This window comes from Nipponia nippon, unplaced genomic scaffold (genome assembly GCF_047370975.1).
Source record: "Nipponia nippon isolate SJK-2023a ecotype South Korea unplaced genomic scaffold, ASM4737097v1 scaffold_5, whole genome shotgun sequence".
NCBI lineage: Eukaryota > Metazoa > Chordata > Aves > Pelecaniformes > Threskiornithidae > Nipponia > Nipponia nippon.
The window spans coordinates 93,844,584-93,858,542 of NW_028262369.1; the positions used below are offsets into that span (position 1 = coordinate 93,844,584).

The window sequence follows — 13,959 nt, forward strand, 5'->3', positions numbered from 1 at the left end:
ACCGTGGTCAGGATCCTCATTCTTCTGCCTTAATTCCTGACATGGCTTAAACTTGGGCTCACTTGTTATCTGATAAGATTGGTACATTCAGCAACCAAAATCCTTTGTGGAATATTTATACAACAGGACGCATTACTTTTTATTGAACTCTTTAATAGGGATGACTGGTGTTGCGCTTGGCTGCTATGTATAGATTTTTCTCCCTCTATTACTAAGACCCACTGCTATCCTATTTTTCAGAGATAAAATAAAATTCATACTTGACCTTCATTCCTTTAGTGTGATTCCTTCCAAGGACTGCTTTTCCCAAGGAGTTTTCCCGGTCCGTTGTGCAGAGCTGAGCTCTCTGAGCTGGCCCAGCACAAACTTCTCAGCTTCTTTCCCATTTCTGCCCTTGCCTTTCCCCGCCTGGTGATGTGCCCCTGGGAGACAGCCTGGGCTTTAGGTCCAGTCACGCATTCCTCTCGGTTTGGCTGTACTGATCTCAGCGCCAGATCACACAGCTTTTCTGAAATGACAGGAGTTAGGAGCCCGAGGGCCTGATCCTCACTGGGGCAGGAGGCGTGCTTGGAGTTGAGTGAGGGGCTGCCGAGCTCTCCCAGCCCTCGCAGCATCCTCTCAGGCTCCGATTCCCATTCAAATTCTTTATTCTTTTTCTGTGTTTCATCCATTTCACTGCTGGGTCTTTCATTGTCATTTTGAACCATAGGAAAAATTATTTTCGAACACTGGCTCTTGTTCAATTTTCTTACCTGATTTTTTTTTTTTTTCCCCATACGCGTCAATGAGATCTGCTGATGGGTGAAGAGCCAGAAAAATAAAAATCAAAGTTGCCTCCCAGGATCCTCCCCTTCCTTATTTGTTGATTGAAATTTTCCAGCTTAGTTGGTTTCTCCTTTATTCCTCGTTGGCTGTGACCTTACAGAGCCTGAATAAAAGCGATGGTTTTCATTGCTTCTGGTATTTTGTTGCTAAATTGATCATTAATTTCCAGTGAAGGACTGATATATTACACACACCTCCTCCCATACTTTCCTGTTAGTGTTGCCTTGATCTACTGGAGAGTAGTGTTACCTTCAAGGTTTTGGGTTTTTTTTTTGGGGGTGGAGGGGACCTTAAATTGCAATTTTTTCTTTTTTTCTGAAAAGAATTTTGCATTATTCTGAGTAAGTGAAGCCGTGGATGAACTCTTGGTATTTAATAATGGCATAAAGTTTAGTAGCTAGACCAATATTTAAACTGTTGAGCAACGTTATTGCTCTACTAAACCTCGTCACTTCACACATCTTTCTGCAAGACCTACTTTTGCCTCAGGCTGTAAAAGGAAGATGAGATTTTATTATAAGTCTCTTGGATTAGGTACACAGGAGCCACACTGGTTGACATTGGCTTTGATATATGTGAGCAAAAGTTTATATAGTCATTTTTGCTGTGTTTCCATTCTAAAAGTTAATTAACTGATAAGATATAACCCTGGAGCATGGGTCTTCAAATAGGACAAGACAAAGGTTTAAAGAGAAATTGAGACAAAGGTCTGACGCGATGAATGATCTAGAAAAGGCAAAATACCAATGCAGTATTTTAGAGAATCTCTCAGCTCTGCGTAGCCATACAATCTTAATTTATTTGGCCGTGCTATGTCAAACTTGCTCATGGAAACAAATTCCTATGAATTCATGGTGTGCTCTATTTATACTTTCCTTATAGCAACAGCAAGAGTTAGTTTCCCAAGTACAGCACATTTCTATGGAAGTTTGTTTTCCTTTGGGCTTCTGATGAATTAAAAAGCTGCTATTTACTGTTTCTTTGAAATACACGCTTAAAATTCCAAATATCAGTTCTCTCTTCTGAAAAGGAAATGTGATGTGAATCTTGATGGATTTTCAAAGTATTGAGTTGGTTTTGCGTTGAATTTTATTTCCTAAATAACTTATTCTAAAATGGAAGAATTTATTACCACTTTAGGAAATTTTGGAAGTCCCTCTGATTACGTTTCCTTGGTTTTAAGGGAAATGGTAGTGCTGGGTATATTGGCCATAGTCTTTCTTCCCTTTCCTGGGATCAAAGGGTCAGATGTTCTTCTGGGCTTCGTGTCACTGAGGCAGCCTCAGGCCCGAGTCACTGATGTGCTCCTTGATGACGCCCTCCATGGCTGACATGGACCTGCCTCTGCGGAGGTGAGCATAGGTCCTGATGCTGTGAGTGGCCACCAAGGACTTCTCAGAGATGCAGAGGATATTGCTGCTCTTACAGGAGGAGGAAGCTGAAAATACCAGCTTGTGGCTCAACCACTTTCAAATGAGCCAGGAGAGGCATGCTAAGGCTATATAGAAGTGCTGGGTCCGCTGTTGTGGCACTGGCAGAATATGAACAGCCACCAGGTTACTGTCTCTTCTCTACGTTTTCATGGGCTCTTGTTTTCCTGATTTATTTTTTTTAAGAATATTTTTTAAGAAGTCAGAAAAAAATAAACCACGTCTGCAACATTTTACTCTGAGTTACTTGCCAAAGATGACCTTCCCCTGCTTCAAGTGGTCCTCACTTTAAGCGTGATTTTCTCTGATCTTGTAATGACAGTTGGCAGAAACCTTCTTCCTCAAGAAAGATTCGCACACAGAGCAATTTCATGGGAGAAACTGCTCTGAGCTCCGGCAAAGATGAACAAAACTTCATAGGTGAAGAGAGGGAATAAGATGAGAAGCAAACCGGTGATTTATTATAGCCAAGATTAAAATGGTTTGTACTGGAAAGACTGTAATAGAAGAAAATGTAGCGTAGTGTCCCAGTCAGCTCTACCCCAGGGTGAGCGAGAATGAAGCATGTGAAGAATAGCTAAAAATACTAATAATGTTCCAGCGGGGTGGAAAGTATTGCTAGTTCTGATGCAATTTACTTTCTGTTGTGTTAATTTTATTTTTATGGCATTTGATTGGTTTTCTTTGGTTAAACAAACCATAAATTGTATGATCTGAACCGATGGTAAAGAAATCACAATAGAGGACTTTTTGTGTCCAAATGTTGTATCTTATACATGAACGATCCTACAGTAATCAATCAATGTTTGAATTGTGTAATTGCGTTAGAAACAAATGCTTGCAAACAAATGTTTCACTCAGAGATATTAAAAAGAAAGTGTAATAAGACCTGTTCTTTTCCTATTGAAATAAATGTGAGTTTTCCCGTTGTGTCAGTAGGAATACAATCTGCTTTATAATCCCCACTCAATTATAACAATTTGGTACAAGTTCAAGGAGAGTAGCAGCAGCTAAATAAGAAATGTTGTTTCTTTTTTTTTTTTTTTTTCTATAAGAAAGGAGGAGAAGATCATCATAAGAAAAACATAACGCACTGTAAGATACCTCCCTTTGCATCTTCTCTGATCTTCTGCCTTGTTTTTAAGAGACTAGAAGGGGAAAGAAAATAGTCCCTTTAGATCTGTTAGCTTCAAAAGAAGAGTAAAAAGGAATGTACTAGCAGTGAGAATGGTCTGAACAGCAAACATAAGGAAAGATGAGTGTAATTATTTTTATTATTCTTAAGAGGCAAACCTATTGGAATGCCTTCGCTCACACAAAAAAGTTCATTTAACCTGACCCAGGGGAAATACCAATTCTTATACTTAGAGAAATCAGGGTCTTTTATTTGCACTGTATAGAAATATATCCTTCATTCTCTTGGACTGTTAGTCTCTTCTAGGGAAGTTGGTTTTTTTTGGTTTTGTTTGTCTTTTTTGTTCTCCTGCTAAAGAAAGGATGCCCTGAGGTAGGGTTTCTGTAAAATACTTTTTCCCCACACACTAGGCATGTTTAGGAAGAAGTATAAAAAGCCTTTCTGTATGTATAATTTATAGATTATGTATACATGTGTGAAACTCCCACACATCAGAGTGTGACTTTGCTCTTACTGGGATGGAAATCTGCGTACTTAGGTTTCCTGCTGGGCAAATCTCCTGAAAAGCCCCAAACATTTGATTTCTCAAGGTTGTGCGTGGGAAATTTTTCACAATCTCTTTCTGCCTCTCTCACCTTTAATCTAAGTACAGTGTCTCTACTGTACTTAGACTGTGCTGACCCTTCAATCTCAAGTACAGTATCTTCATTTTGTCTCACGAGGTAGACAATATTGTATGATGGCTGAAAGAGACTTAATTTAGATAACATGAATCACCTGAGTATGCATTTTTATTAGCTTCAGTCAAAGTAGATTTAGTTGTTTTATCAGTTTTAGGCTGGAGACGAGGAGCCAAACTTCAGACCTCAAAGCGTTTAGTATTCTTATCTGTTCTTTACTGTAGAAAAGTGGTAGTTGAAGTGGAAAGTTTTATGCAGGACCGTATCTGCAAAATCCATTGGTACTTTAGAAAAATTTAACAGCAGTTTCTATGAGTGGGATATCGAAAGTGATGAGGGGGTTTCCAAATTTCCATGTTACTACTTTCTGAATTGCCATTTTGAACTTTGATAAAGATGACAAGTCTGTATGCTCTAAAACATTAGGATTGCCTGGATTCTGGAAAAGCATGGTTAATTAATAATAAAAATAAATAGAAGAGACCACATTCTGGTCTTATTTTACACTAGTGCAAATGTGCATGTCTTTACTGAGGGGCAGTGGTATAGGCAACATTATGTGGGCAGTACTGTCAGGGAGGAATTGATAGTTTCAGACTTGTTCATTCTCCCTTAAATGTTAGCTGTGTGGCCAGGCAGTGAGCAAATATGAATTTTGGAGAAAATGGAATGAATTCACCCCAATGCAACTACACAAAACCACTTTCTTTCACGAGGAGACCTATGTAATGGCAGCTTAATTTGTGCTGTCTGCCTTGGGGCTTGGAGCATGCCTGGCAGGAGGGGATTTGGGCATTGACAACAGAATTGACTAGGGGAAGGGGAGAACCAGCAGGTGGGAGCAGGAGGCATCAGAATGAGTTGAAAAGTTGTTGAGGGGCCCATATATCCTGTGTCCACAGTGGCTTAGTTGCTGGTCCCTGACCGGCCAAGAGCAGCAAGGAGTTTTGAATGCCAAAATGAGAAGAGACAGAGCTGGGGAGTGGGGAGTTGAGGAGGAAGGGTAGATTAAAATCTTTAGGTGTTACCTTGGACCGTAATGTTTTAAATGCAATGTTGGGGGAGTTGTAAATACGTCAGTGTGTTAGTGTTATGTTCTGGATTTAGTATCTGCTCTTCGCTGTAAAGGGATAGATGTTGTGAAATGGCAGAGTGCCTGCCTTCCAGAGCAAGATTTTCAAATGTATTTTCCTAAACCAACATAATGCAATGTTTTCTAATGCCCAGTTATCTGAAAGATGATACAAGTGGGTAATTTTGTCAAACCCAATACTAAAAAAATTCAGATTGACATGTACATTTGGCTCGACAAGTTTACAGGGCTGTCTTCTGAGACCTTCCTGAGGTTGGGTTTGCCATGTGAGTTGGCTGTAGTCTTGAGCTCTCTACTGCTGTTGTGAAAGATGACCATGGGGTGCTACCAAAAATTTGACCTGGCTGGAAGAACACAGGCCGCATGAGATTTTAAGTTCATCCAGCTATCACTAAAAACACTGGCCTGTGAATATATAACTGAGTCAGAGCTTTCAAAAGAAGGTCAGTGCTTTCTCAGCCAGCTGAGTGATTTTCCAACTTGAGTTACTAGAAACACTGTAAACGTTGTGTTTGTTTTCCATTTTCTCTGTCTTTTGTTATTTGGCATGTTTGATTCTCTTTATTTACTCTGGTCTCAATGTGTGTATATATAACAGGATGTCTTAGTTTTATTTTCAAGTTGTGCAATAAATAATTAATCTTAAATATAACTTGATGATAGGTGCTACAAATAAATTGAACTCAATTTTAGTAATTGTGGGCCACAGAAAGAGGGAAAAAAAGGAAGCATATTTTTATATTTTGTTATGTTCTCTGAAAGAAGCAGAGGCATAATTTCTATCATTAATCATCTAATGCACTTCCATTGATTTTCTTTTTCATAGAAAATGAAAGTAAAAGCAATTCAAGACCTATAATAAAGTTAGAAAAAAAAGGGAAAAATTGTGAAAGATTCCTTAGACTGATTGCATAATGTAAAAGCACTCAGACTGCAGTTATTCACTGGCCAAAGTAAATTTGAAACATTAAAAAATCATATTATTTTGTCTCTCTAGCCAGACAGTGTGTGAACCACTTGCAATAAGAAAACACTTGTATTAAAATGAAAATGACGCTAGACATTAATGTATCAATCCCGTGTTTTGCATTCAGTGTGTGGGTGGGAGGAGGAATCGGCTTTATAGCAATGTCTTTCTCTCCTACTTCTCCTTGAAGTGGGCAGTGTTGGCTCACAGATGAGGAAGAATGAAAATATCAAGTCACATAGCTTGGCAAAATTGACATGTACAGCTCAATTCTTTCAGTGATTCAAATTATATATTCCCAAGCAAATAATCGATAGCCTCATCCGTAAGTATCAAAGAAAATTTGTACTCTAAGAAGTTATTTTAAAATGGAACAGAGGTGAGTCCAGTTTAAGGTACTAAATGACAGAAGTCAGCCTGCACTGATTTTACTGGTTTTAATACGCAGGCCTGGACATACTTAATCCCTTTCAGACAAACTGATCCGTTCTCGTGCTTGTGCTGCGGTGTTAGCTGAGAGGCTCTGAGCCATGAAGAGTGAAAGGTCTGGGAAGGACGTGCACCCCTGGTATGCAGACCTTGTGCACAGACCTCTTTATCCCTTTCCGTCTGGTGAATGCCGATGACATGCAGCCGCAGGGGAGCTCGACGGTTGAGTCAGACACATGGACATGGGGATGGCTGCCCAGGCAAGGGCATCATTGTGGCCACGCTGGAGGTGACCTCCCACCACACTGGCCCCCAGAAGGCTGCAGCTGGGGCTCCTCTTCTTCTGAGGCTCCTGTACCTACATTAACCTGTCTTTTTCCCCATGTACATGTCTTCTTGTAGGAAGGCTGCAGAGAGAAACCAGCCCAAAGAGCAGCTAAAACATGGACCTTTAACTTGAGAAGGATCTTCAGAGTTTTGCATGCTTTTTTTTCTTCCCTTCTAATTCTATCCCAAAGTTCTCCCCTTTCTCCTGTTACAATCTCTTCTCCATGCTAGTGCTCTGTACCCAACTTTTCTACCCAATTCTTCCGTGACCCCTTTACATGCAAATCATTTCGGTTGCTTTCCTTTATCTTTTCAGTTGATATTTACTGTCTTTATTGCTTCCCAACCTCATCTCAGGCTCCTCTTGTTTGTTTATGGTGCACGTTGGTTGGGGTCTGTGTTTATTCAGTGCTCTCTTTGCTGGGTGGAATTTGTTAGCCCTTTAGCACTACTGTCAATGTCATTAATAATTACAAAATGGGAAACTGGTGATCTCAGAGCCAGTTTCTCTGCTGCGTAACTAGTTGTTCCAGCTCTCCCTCAGTTATTTTTACTAGATTTGTGTCTGCGATGTCCTTCCTGGCATCATTTGTTCTTTTCCTCAGACTTATTTTTAACAGTTATCTGATGTCTTGCCTCTGTAAGTCCCAACTTTGGATGCACTTCACTTCATTACAGGGAGTGCTGCTGCATCCAAGGTGGCGGGGGTCACAGTAGTGAGCTTAAGCATGTACTTTTGTCCTTATAGAATCAGGGCCTTAGACTTAAACCTGAGTCTTAGCAAAGCCTTATCTTATGTCTTCTATTGTGTCTGCTTCTGGTCTCCTTCTGTAATTAAGGGTTGTGTTAATGTACCAAGAATAACATAAATGTTCCACTTGGGATTTTGGAGAAACTTGTTATAAGTATGAAGGAGTATCAATATAGAAAATAAATGTTGTCATCATGAGTTATAAGACTGCTTATAGTCAGCAAGTCTCGGTCCTTAAAGTTGTTTTCTTTTTTTTCTAACGTATTGTCCCTGAGCTCCTTTTTCACTTATCATTAGTGATATGTGTAAGAAATGATATGTTATCTTGTTACATTGAGGGGTAATGAGAATAATTATGCAACACAAAATGAGAAATGTTATGAACAAGGTAAACAGCTACATTAAAATAATTCTGTTGACTTTACATGCTGGCTTTAATTTTTCACCCATTCTTGGCATTTGAGGCCAGAGGAGATTATTACATCATCGTGTCTACACCTCTTTTCTAGCCTCGTAGGTCATCCCGTTGTTCCTGTACCGAGTCCAGCCATTTGATTTGCACTACCACATAGCTTTAGTTTTAGTGTTTTGCCTGAGTGTACCTTCCTGGAATTATCAGTCATTGTTTTCAGATGTTCTAGTGACATTTAATTCCAGAGTTTTGAAACCACTAATTTAGGTTTCCCAAATTGAAGTGCCATGGTGCAATATAATTTTACTGGGTGGTAGTTGATATTCTCAGTCTTCAGCTTTTTACCCTTTGGAAACTGTTGAAATGCGTTTTTAAAGGAGAATTGATTATAACTTTGGTAAATGAATATGATTACCAAGACTGTCTGTAATTGGATTTTTACTTAAGAGGAACTATATTTATGCTATCTTTCCTTATTGGAGGCAATGCTATGCCTATCATATTTCTTTCTCAATGTACTCCTTTTGTTAGGACCGTCTGTAGCGCTGTTAAGCAAGACGTGTGCCTACTGAGAGCACTTGAGTTCCCTCGGTTTGATGCTGACATGCTGCTTTGGTGGTGATGTAACATCATGTAAGGATGCATTCAGCGCCTCTGCAATTTGACAGCTTACAAACATTTGATTTCACCATGTAAAAGTTTATAGAAGTGTCTGGTATTTACTTTAATTTAAGATAAATATAGTTAAAGAATATAGCTTCCATATGCTTCTGTGTGCCATATGCTGAGATGATGGCATACAAACATACTCTTGTGGGTGTAAATATAAAACAAGAAGACAGAGACTGTCGTACTGAATATCCCATTAGCAGTTTGGTATCCAAACAGGACCCTGTACCAGCAGAAAGGGAAATTCCCTCCCCAAACAGTACATTTAACACTTAAGCCTTGAAGCAAAGCGCTTGCGTCTGCAGCTATTTTCATTGCTCCTATTAATTGCTAACTTTTGTCGACACCTTAATGGGTGTATCCACACTGTCTGTTAAACAACTCCAGCCCTGCCGTGAAAAAAGGATATTTTCTTTTAGCATTTTAAACCTGGTTACCTCTCAGTTTAATTCATGATCTTGTTTTTATCATTACGAGAGAAGGTGTACTTTTTTTTTGTGCTAGCCATTGTTTTGTATCAACAGAACTGCATTAAATTGTCATCCCAGAGCTTGGCCCCAAGTGTTTAATTCCAGTTTGGTGGCGTTGACTGGTGGTAATAAGAAAGAATAGCAGGGGTTCAAAAGGAAATCCTGCATCTCCCCTCTTCGTGGGAATCAATATTATAATTTGAAACCCTTTATCTGGCAGTGTCCTGTTATTAGCTATTTCTATTCATATGTTTGTGTCCATTTTAAATGCTATAGAGACGGTAGAAATCACACGTTATGTCTAGAAGGGATTTATCCTTACGATGTGATTTTTTTTTTTTTTTTCTCTTCTCAGTGCATAGGGCTGCAAATGGACTGCATTTGCCCTCCAGTGGTATCCCACTTAAAAAAAAAATGAGATGTTGACATAGCAGAAATGGCTTTGCAGTATGAGTTTGTTTAAAACCATTGTGACAGAACTGAGGATTAGGGGGAAATATTTTTTATGCAACAGAAACCACACATGAGCCAAACCAATCAGTAGTTTGAAACCACCGAGGATAAATAATTCTACTAACTTTCCTGAAGGTCCGCTGAAAACAAATTTGTCTCATTCTGTTTCCAGAAGTGCCTGTATTTGAAAATATTTTTCTCTTAAAAGTTAAAGCTTACTTAACTGGGAAATAAGTTTGCAGCAGGCAGAAATGAGGTGACCAGTTCCTGAACGAACCACTGGAGTGGATCCGGCAGCTCCGCTCCTTCCTGTCTGGCTCTTCTCAATGCAATAAAATGCCCTAATGGGCTTTTGTTTTATTATTTAATTTATTTTAGCGGTTCGTGCTGCTCACCTCAAGCATAGTTGCAAGCGTGTAGCAGGAATCCTGCCGTTTCTTATGACTGATGTGCTGTAAAGATCAGGCCCATTAAGCTCAGGCTTTTGAAGATAATTCAGTTCAAACTGAAGAAGCCATACGTTGGCATCGTCTTTGAAGGTGTTTGCAGACTCTTGAGCAGAAATGAATTGCCTCCTAATATGGCTGAAATGCATGGTACTGCTTAGGCCAGTCCGAGGAGGTGTGGGGTTTTGGTGTGGAAGGGGACCAGATGTTCACGGCTGGCATTTTATTTTGTGCATGTAAAATAAGAGGTGCCTGCTCTCCCAGCAAAGGGACACAGCTGCCAGTGGGGTCCCCAAAGAGGTGCTCATCTGGGCCCACCAGCTTAGTAATAACATAGCACTGTTGGCATTGATAAGTGCAAAAATCCAGGAGAGTGGAAAGCAAGCGGAATCTTTGCTCTTCAGGTAGTATTTTAGGCATCAAAAAAGGCTTTTTGGATTCCTTGCTCTTTGGCCGCTGCCTTCTCTCCTTGCTGACACTGAGGCTTTGTTGCTCTGTCAGGAATGTCTGGATTGAGTTACCAGGGTCTGCACTTATAAAAATTCCTAGAGAAGAGAAGCAATTCTGTATTTTCAACCACCTGCTTGTCCCTAACCACCTCACAGGAGATCCTCCTCCTCTCCTCCTTTAGGTTTTATGTCTCTTACTAGACTATCCATTACATTTTCTTCTTTTCAACTCCTTGTCTCCATGCGTATACATGTATAACCCACTATATTATTTGTTGTTTTAATTAACTTTCCTCTACCCATTAGTTCGCTATTGCCACTAATTTCTTTAAGCTCCATGATCTCTGTCAAATATTTGCCCTGATTTCAAATGTCCTTATATATCCATCACTTTTAGCATCTAAATAGGCTCAGTGAACTCAGGGAATTATTTGTATGCTTAAAATTAAGGACATTTGTGCAGAAGATCGGGCCATTAGATAATAACTCATTACAGCATGGAGCATCTGGTTTAGCATCGATATTTAGAAGTTCCATCACTTGTGTTGTCATTAATAAATGTCAGGAATGAATTGAGGTCTTCTGTCAGATCGTAGTAAACATTGCAACATGGTGGTTTATTGTGCAATTGCAAATATTGCTTCATGGGGCTGGCAGCGTAGGATGGTGTTCGTTTCCCTGCAGACGCTAGCGATTGTAGTGATGCTGAGAAGACGGTTTGCATACACTTGGCCATACTTCATGTGGACGCATTTGTGTTCCCAAATCTTTGGTGTGCTTGCTGAAGGTGATGAGTCTACAGAGACCTCAGGCATCAGAGTCTATTACTTGTTTAACCTTCCTGAAGAGGGCAATTACTCTGCTTTCCTGTACAGAGTGGTGACCTCTGTCCTCGTGTTCTTGTAATTGAGAAGGGGAACGTCTCCGAGTTTCTGACCACTGGAGTTGAGAGATAGGAAGGGTCACAAGGATTGAAAGTGAAAAGCAAGGATCAGCAACTTAGAGGTAGTTATTTATATGCTGATTTACTGTCACTTGAGTCTAAAGAGACTTTTAACAATTGCTTGCTTTTGCACGCTCTTCAAAATGCTGATTTTTTTCCTTAGAAATCTAATTACATTTTAATAAGATATATTTTTATTTCCCAGTGGTTGCCAACCCATCCCTTTGCTCCCATACAGTACTGTAGTTAAAAACCAAAAATCATGCGTATTCGTTGCAAAGTTACACCCCAGTAAATCCTTTAACTGTAAGAAAACAGAGAGTGATTTTTCCCTTCATACACTCCTAGTTACATTAAGTGCTGGCAACAAGAAAAAATATATGCAGCCTCAAAAACCTGAATTATTTAGGAATATCCATAAAATAATATCACAGGTTGTTAAAGTTAAATAATAAAATCTGGATTAAATCATTTCATCTTCTGTAGCTTTATGATACAATGTGTGGACTTGCCTGAAATCAGAGAGCCTGACATGACTAAACTCTTGGGGCCAAATTCAATTCCTAACTCTGTCCCTGACCTTATTACTTTAATCAAGTCACGACCTATCTTTGCTTCTGTTAACCTACAATGTATGATATAAATAGCCTATAATCTTGGAGATTTTGTGAGAATTAATTATTATTAATGAAATGAAAGACTCCATGATGTGCAGGCTATTTTTATTTATTATAATTACTTATTATTAATTCACTGAAACTTTAGCAAGTTTTATTATAGGCTTCCTGTGACTCAGATTTGAACATTAATACTTTTGTCCCCCATCATGGATATACAGTGCCATTATCCACCCTGATAAATTAATCATTACAGTCCAAAAAAGGACAGGGGTGTTGAAAGAAAAGGGCATTGACCTAAAATAAAACTGGGGGGAAATCACTGCATCTAAGTCCTGGGCTGTGCTCTTGCAAACCCCACTTGACTCTTGCCTGGCCCCGAAGACATCTACATCCAAATTCAGAGAGCTCAGCCCCAGCCTGGCCCTGTGCCTGGTGTTTCCTATTGCCATGGCCCAGTCTTAGAGACGTGGTAAAGCTTTGGGCAGGGGACCAGAGAAATGCATCGCATTTGAATGTGGGCTGCAGCCTTGATGGTGCTGTGTGTGAAGGTAAAGCTTGGTACCTGCACAGGGGCTCTGTCTCTGCCCATGTGCAAAGGCACTTTGGGTCGGATGGAGCTCGGCAGGGTGACGCTGTCCTAGCTGAGACCTACTGAAAAAAAAACCCCAAACCCTGAAAAAACCCAACAACCAGTTGGTTTTTGTGTTTTTCTGTTAATGGATCTGTTCAGTAGTGCTCTTATAGCAAGCTATCATGCACCATAAAAGCAGGCTTCTAGTAAAGTGCAGTAGCTGCAGCCCCTTTCTGTCATGGCCGCAGGCTGAAGCACATGCCCTTCCTCCTGAACATCTCCATTTATCCAAGAGAGTCAAAGGTTCAGATGGCCAGAGAGCGGGAGAGCCCAAAGGGTAGCACGATGTTTAGGGAACTCAGTTTGGAGGGGGCAGACCTGGTGTTTAACCTTGCTGCAGGAAGCATTTAGCTGTAGCATCTGCTGCTCAGACAGAGCAGGGGTCACCACTCTGTATGGGAAAGCTGCTCAGACAGTCGTTCCCTTCATCTGAAATATGGAAAAGATGGCAGTTTTGGAGAAGGAAGCTTTCTTTTGTATTTTTAAATTGTTTTTCCACTTTGAAGCAGTTTCGGTTCCATGGGTAGTGTGTGCATCACAGCTTGGGAATCCTGGCCTCGATCAAATATGCTTTATGGCACATAGCTGCAGTATTATATCTTTTCTTGTTTGGTCGTACAGTGTATCATTGGTTAAACTGTTGCCCCAACCCTTAAAATGACTGCCTCCTTGAGAATATTGAATTTATATCATCATTTAGATAACACACTGCTCAAATAAGAATGTGTCTTCATGGTTTTGTGAAGCTTCTAGCACATCCCTTGAGTGATGCATGAACAATGACCTAAAAATAAATCAGCTTTATCCTATTAACCCAGGAGAGTGAATCTCACATAGAACACAAGTACTGACTGCATAGACTATAATACAATATATATAAGAATATAACAATTTCTGTACCTTTACTTTTCAGCTGTTACGTGCCTGTCAGAGCACAACGACTCTGCCGATGTCGGTGACTGCATGCGGTGGGCAGGAGCTATGCCCTCTCTTGTACAGGAGTGTCTCGTTCCCTGCAAAGATGACTGCACGTTTACCCCCTGGTCTAAATTTACAGCATGCTCGTTTGACTGTGAATCAACTAGAAGTAGGAGACGGTCACTCACAGGTATAATCTTTTCTAATATTTGTCTGATGGTGATACTTGTGACTAATGCTTCTCAGATGTTGGTGGACTGATGTTGGGGTTTTGGGAAAATCCAGACAGAATAGTGATTGTCCTTAATTGA

General features: G+C 40.0%; 1 protein-coding gene across 4 annotated transcripts in view; it reads left to right on the forward strand.

The window, feature by feature from the left end:
- THSD7B (thrombospondin type 1 domain containing 7B) overlaps positions 1-13,959 on the forward strand; it is a 540,474-nt gene that overhangs the window by 421,245 nt on the left and 105,270 nt on the right. For all 4 annotated transcript variants that reach the window (XM_087730295.1, XM_087730298.1, XM_087730296.1 and 1 more), the window contains one exon: positions 13,644-13,838. In XM_087730295.1, coding sequence (XP_087586421.1) covers positions 13,644-13,838 — 195 coding nt within the window. The remainder of the gene's footprint in view (positions 1-13,643; positions 13,839-13,959) is intronic.